This window comes from Cibotium barometz, chromosome 54 (genome assembly GCF_041138505.1).
Source record: "Cibotium barometz isolate CiBa-2024 chromosome 54, ASM4113850v1, whole genome shotgun sequence".
Classification (NCBI taxonomy): Eukaryota; Viridiplantae; Streptophyta; class Polypodiopsida; order Cyatheales; family Cibotiaceae; genus Cibotium; species Cibotium barometz.
In genome coordinates this window covers 35,992,862-35,999,580 of record NC_141099.1, presented here as the reverse complement: position 1 = coordinate 35,999,580, position 6,719 = coordinate 35,992,862, and the positions used below count along the sequence as shown (strand labels likewise).

The following is a 6,719-nucleotide window of genomic DNA, read 5'->3' as shown; positions in this document are numbered from 1 at the left end:
TGAAAAGATAAAGTTGCAAATTTTAAATGTAGAAATGAAAATTTACTGAAATAATAATACTTAGCTCATCTGATGTGTGGTTGAGTAATAAAGTGTTGCCAATGCGCTCGAATTTGAGGAGTTGGCAAAATATTCAAAGTAGAGCTCATATGTCAAAAAATAAGTAGCATAAAGAATTTTGTTGATGTTGAATAATCAACAAATGGAGCGTGATCGAGTAATAAAGTGTCACCAATGCGCTTGAATTTGAGGAGTTAACAAAATATTCAAAGTAGAGTCTGTACTTCAAAAAATAAGTAGCAGAAAGAATTGTGTTGATGTTGAATAATCAACAAATGGAGCATGATCGAGAGAGAGAGAGAGAGAGAGAGAGAGAGAGAGTGTGCTGAGATCGACGTGACTGGAGCGTGATCGAAGCATGTAGGTGCACCTAGCTGGAGCGTGATCGAGACTGGCAAGTGTGAAGGCGCACACGTGATCGAGAGACGGGTGAGCGTGAAGGCACACTGGAGCTGAGCGTGCTGATCCTTGTGAGGGGGAGCTGACACGTGCCTAATTGAGAATCTGCCACGTGGCCAGCTAAGAACCTGTTCCTAAAGTGGGCTGACCACCCAAAATCGTCCACTTGGCACTGGCTATATGCATCGTCTCGAATAAAATGTTTCGAAATTCGGTGCCCTATTTTCGTGGTATTTTATGGAATATAAAACGTCAAAGACTGTGGCGCGGTAGCGGCGGTCGGCTCTGGCGCGCCAACGGGTCCTTCAAATGGCCGGGGTGCGTCTGCCCACGAACCCACCTTCCTCTTGGCCACCACAACATCCCTCACAGAGCCCACCAGCTTTCTCTACCATCATGGCCTCGGTTTTCGAGCAGAAGCGAGCCCTGCGGTCCCGAATGAGGCGCGAGCTTCGCCTCCACTACCCTTCTCTCATCCAAACAGAGGGTAAGCTCTCTACCTAGCCAATCTTTCTATCATGTATACTTCATAAGCCGCATGTGCAAAACACTATGTCCATGTGCACCTGCACATGATCCAAAGGCCTTCTAGCGGTTTCTTTTAAGGTAAACGTTTTTGGCAGATCCTCTGATCCAGAACCACATCCTTGAGGCCCCCTGGTACAAAAGGTGCCGTCGTATCTGTGCTTACATCAGTTGCCCACCTATTAGAGAAGTTGGCACCTCGCAGATCATCTCTGACATCTTTCAAACAGCCCATTCAGGTGAGTGCCCAACCCAGCAACTAATCCAACTTATCTACACCCATCACTCAATACAATAATAACCCCATTGGGCTTATCTATGCAGCTTAGGTTCTTTTTTCCCCCAAAAAACGTCATGCACACACATACAAAAAAGGTACCACAAGGGGTTCCAACCTTCTAAATATTTGCATGCCCCGCAAGTATGATGCTTGGCCATTGGAGTGAAACGGAGATGCCCGGCCAAACCTCAGGATTCAGTGTCGAAGCTTGAAGAGCTGACTTGAGTAGCGATGCTACTATCAAGGATGAGGTGGGGAAGTGCAGGACGAACATCCGGGGGAGTCTGATGGATGGGTATGGTGACCATTGTGTCCACTTGCATGTGATACACACCAGGGCATGTGCAACCCCGATTAGGAAGGGGAGTGGTGTCCCCAAGATTTGAACCTATGACTTCCACTTTAGGAGAGGTGAACTCAAACCACTAGCGGAATGCCTGAGGAACCTCAGGATATCCTAATGGGTGTGCCTGCTACGTACAGAACATGTGGCATCGCAGCAGCAGTAGAGTGTCAGTTGAAGCCATGTACATGCAAGAAAGACATCCAAGTAAGGACATTGGCCAGACCTAGAGGAGGACTCTGGACAAGGGGCATTAAGGCAGATTTAGAGTGCTAGAAAAAGCAAGGTCTTGTGGATGGAGATTGGCAGTGCAATTGGCAAAGGCTATGGAGGAACAGATTTGTCAGCAGCTGTGGGGTACAGAAGGCAGCCTGTGAGCAAGTAAGGTGAATGATAGGCTGCAAGGATAAGCTGGGGTTTATTTTTGACAGAAAAAGATGGGCAACTGGAGTGCTAGCTAGAGAAAAATCATGAGAATGAACACAAGCAGCTACAAAATGCCTATCATTTTCTCAACAAATGAGCATGTGAAGTGGGTTAGCTGGTTGGGGCTACAATGGGGTAACCATTTGGGTCTTGTCTGAAGTATTTGAGAAGTTTAACTATGCACTGCATATGAGGTATAGATGAGACTTGAATTTGGCAACTTGCTCCTTCTGGTCTGCAAATGGTTCTGCTCCATATTGTCTCCAGTTCCTGCTCCTATGGCCAAAATAACGCCTTTGAATGGCAACATTCTTGTTCTAGGGGTGCAACCCTTAAAGCTACCCATGTTTAGTGTTCTATAAGACTTCTAATGCAATGAATGTGTTTACATAGACAGATAACAGCAGAGGACTTGTACAACACAACTCACACACTAGCAATTGCTCTAATGTCACGTGCACGCCCGTGCCATGGCTAATATTCAGCATGAACTTTTTAATCCCTGATTAGGACAGCAGTTAGGACATCATCAGCATCATCCTCAGCATCATCAGCATTATCAGAATTATCATCATCAGCATGATCAGCAGTATGATGGGCATGGATGACAGCCAGCAAGGCTGTCCAGCAGCAGTTGGTAGTCAGCAGGGCATCCAGGCAGCAGGTGGCCAGATGCCTGTAAGTCAGCCAGCAGTGTGGACAGAGCATTGAAGGAAAGCACAGCATTTAAAGGATATTATATGAATATTATTTGTCCAAGAACTGGCTGACAACAGCAGCATCTGACTGACGAGCACCTTCAACATGTATATAAGCATAAAGCTATCATTTGCATTGATTCATCATTCATTCATATCATTTGAAGAAGTTAGAAGTCAACACTAGCATGTAGAAGGCGAGAGTTCACCCCTTTGGGGTAGACCAACAGCCTTTGAAGATGTAGTCATTTAGTCACCTTTTTGTACTATAATACAAATAAAACCCTGACACCAACTATCTCTATCTTCTTCTCTCTTTTTGTCATTGTTACCTTTTTGTACTATAATACAAATAAAATCTTGACACCAACTCTCTCTCACTTCTTCTCTCTCCTCTTTCTTAATCATGTTTATTTAGCGTCTTGTTTTTAATCAGGCTTAGGACTGTAGATTGGTATAGCAAGGCTTCTGTGCATGCAACATGGGTATCAGAGCATTCAGGCTCGCTGCTCAACCACTAAGCAAGTCCCAAGGAGGTGCAAAGATCCATTAGAAGAATGTAGTCAGGGTAGCATATGGAGTGGTCTACATAAGGCGAAGCTAGAGGAAAGCATTTTCTGGGGGTATGTACTCAGAACCAATACATCATTAAGCTCTCAGATCAGTTCCAAAGGCCTAGCAACAAGCATGATCAGTTTTGGTAGGTGACCCGTTGCTGTGTTAAGGGAAAGGGATAGCAAGCAGGGGGAAAATAGTGGAATAGATGCTCAGTCCTTCAGCATAACTTGGAAGTGGAGATTAAAAGCGAAAGGTGGTTAGACAAAGTGTCAAAGTTAGAGTCAAAGTTAAAGTAGAAAGTCAAAGTCATTAGTCCCGGGAGGAAGGATGATAGAGGGTCCACCCCGTCATCACGTGCACGTCCGTGCCATGGCTAATCTTCAGCATGAATAGCATAATCCTTGATTAGGACAACAGATTAGGACATCATTTTAAGGTAGGATAAAAAAGGTTTCCTAAATGATATAGGACGTTTTGAACTATCAGACGTTTAATTACGTTTTTTATTATAGGAAACTCTGAGTTTGCTGTTTTTTTCAACTGGCATGGTTCAAAACATTTCAAATATTAAAAAAACATTTTAAACTCTCATGTTTTTATAAGAAATGCATTGTTTTGAATGGATAAAAAATGTGTGCATAAAACGTTTTTTAATTTTCTCTCTTCTTTGTGCGTAGCCTTTGCACTTGCCACATGAAACGTTTATATAACGGTATTAAAAAAAGTTTTCTTCTCTCTGCGTAGCCTGTGTGTGCGCTGCCCGATTGAATTGGAAAAATCTCTGTGCTTAGTGTGTGCATGTGTCAAGAGGCCACTTGTCAAGAATTTTGGCCGGCCTATGCAATTGTTTGTGCTTTAGCGACCAGCCATCTGCTTTGTGAGTGTGCAGGTCACAGGAACCTTTTTCAGCCTTCTTCTGTGTGAGTGTGCAAGACATGCTTCTTTCTTGCAATTTGTGTACACTGTAAGTTTCTCTTGCAGATTCTGAGCTCTCCAACAACAAGCTGAAAATTAAAGTTTGAATCATGGTTAGAAAGCCCCATCCGTATTGGAAGATTCACAGCTTTGGCGAGGTCAAGGGTCATAAATGGCATTGTTGCTATTGTGGCAGCGAGTATGCAGGCTCATGTACATAGTTGATTGCTCTTGTATCAGGGCTTGGTGGCCGAGGGATTGGAGCATGCAAATGCGAAGTGTGTAAGAAAGTGATAGCAAAAAATAATTTGCGCACACCTAGGGCAAGTGCAGTAGCAATGGCTGCCATGGATGAGGAACTCTTGGCATCTTCCAATGCACCTGTCCAAGTGGGAGAGCCTTAGGCTAGTTGAAAGAACTCATGTAGGTACAGGTGAATCTTGTGTCGGCACATATTCTTGTGTGTATGGAGCTATAGATTCATTCTCACATTTCCCTTGCACTCAGAGTACACTTCCATCTCGTGTCTTCAAATTCTTGGGTGAAGGAGCGGCAAAGAGTAGTAGAGAGTAGAGATAGAGATAGTGCACACTCCTATTGAGTGCAACATCTCTTTCAATGTTCTTAAGACGGACCAGAGGAAGAGGATGGTTTGGGCAATTTCAGCGGTAGGTCCTTGTGAGGATTGGTTGGGGGTCGACTATAAGCAGTTGCGAACGAGGATGCTAGATGAGGAGAAGGCCGGGATTGATGTTGCATTGCAGCCTATACGAGATAGTTGGAGAAAATTTGGGTGCACCATATTGTCAGATAGTTGGGCTGACATAAGAAGACGCCATATGATCAACATATGGGTGTCTTCTTGTTTTGGCACATGTTTTCTCCGTGCCGTGGATGTAGGGAAGGTGGGAGAGGCTATTAAAGGTGAGTTTATCTTTCAGCATATATTTCACGCCATCATAGATGTGGGGCAAGAAAATGTTGTGCAAGTTGTTACAGATAATGCCTCCAATTGCGAGAGGATGGGAGAGTTGGTCGAGGCAAAGTTCCCTAGTTTAGTGTGGATCCCATGTGTTGCACATTGCCTTGCTTTGTTGATGGAAGACGCGGGGAAGCTATCATGGGTGCAGCCTATCTTGGCGGATGCAAATTGCATCACTACTTTCTTTCGAAAAAAACACAAAGCACTCGCTCTCTTCCGAAGCAAGAGCCCTATGCTTGACATGGTGCGATCTTCCAAGGCTCGTTTTGCTTATGCATACATCGTCTTGGATAGGTTGCTGAGGCTGCAAGATCCTCTTCAATCATGTGTGGTTGATAGTGCCTGGAAAGCAGAAAGATCATGGGTTACTCTAGAGCCTATCAAGTGTATTTAGCGCAAGATATTGGATGACAATTTTTGGGATGAGATGGCAAAGATAGTTAAGCTATTGAAGCCACTCTTTTTTGTACTACGTATGACAGGGATCTACCATGGGACTTCTTTATCATAAGTTTAGGAAGATGCGACTGGAGATGGAGCAATCTAAAGTTGTTTCTACTAAGAGGTAGCCACACAAACTTTAAAGTCAACCTTAGGATTTATCATTTGACATTTATCTTGTAATTTGTGCACATGCCACTCTGTAAGTTATAACATCGTCACTGAGTTTATATTTGTCTTGGTCTCCTCAGAATTCAAGAGATCTCTCACATAATCAACACACGATGTGCATGGATGGCACGCCCTATTCATGGGATGGTAGCTTTGTTGCATCAATTGTATTGCACGGAGGATGTCACAAATAATGTATAGATTTTGACAACAAGAGACCTCTACTTAGAGATGTCCTACTATGATGAGAATCATGTGGCTATCAACAAGCAAATTGTTACTTACATTCATTATTTGGGTGCATTGTTTAGTAGAACATCCTCTATGAAGGAAGAGGAGACTAAGGCTTCAATTGATTGGTGCTTCCTGCTCATCTTTGACTATTGTCTGTATGTGCTCTAATGATAGTGGATCGACCTAGCAACAAGAGACGAAACAAAGAGTCAAAAGACAACACATGTGACATGTCATGAATCACAAGATTCATAGCTATAGCGAATAACTACTTGCATAGGATGATCGAGTTTTTGAGATTTCACTCTAGGCGAAGGTTTGCTCGACAATAGACCAAGTGCTCCATCTGGTGTGTACTTAACCTAATGCGTAACTTGGTGTGAATCAAGGAGTATGCATTCCAATTGCGTTCACATGCACCAGCGGAGCAATCCTGCAAGGATTATGATATTTAATATTAAACATGAATCGTGACTTAGCCACTTATGAGAAGTCATGTCTATATTTTGGAGGAAGAAACATAGCAAACAACATTTACCTGAGAGAGGACGCGAATGGCTACTTGTTGCAGTTGGGGCGTGTTGTATCCATAGGCGAGCAGATATTTCGCGGATGCTTCATAGAGAGCTTGAGAGCATTGATTGAAGGGTTACACGAGCTCGATCCAAGGTCTATGGTATTGAGCTT

The 6,719-nt window shown here is 43.5% G+C and overlaps 1 protein-coding gene across 3 annotated transcripts in view; it reads left to right on the top strand.

Annotated features, from left to right (window-relative positions):
- The first annotated feature begins 676 nt into the window (after positions 1-676).
- The window catches only part of LOC147608094 (5-formyltetrahydrofolate cyclo-ligase, mitochondrial-like), a 39,053-nt gene continuing 33,010 nt past the window's right edge, over positions 677-6,719 (top strand). The window contains exons 1-2 of one of the 3 annotated variants that reach the window (XM_086789693.1): positions 677-946; positions 1,083-1,223. In XM_086789693.1, coding sequence (XP_086645819.1) covers positions 769-946; positions 1,083-1,223 — 319 coding nt within the window. In that variant the 5' untranslated portion in view covers positions 677-768. The remainder of the gene's footprint in view (positions 947-1,082; positions 1,224-6,719) is intronic. The other 2 variants (XM_086789692.1, XM_086789694.1) reach the window with 2 other exon arrangements.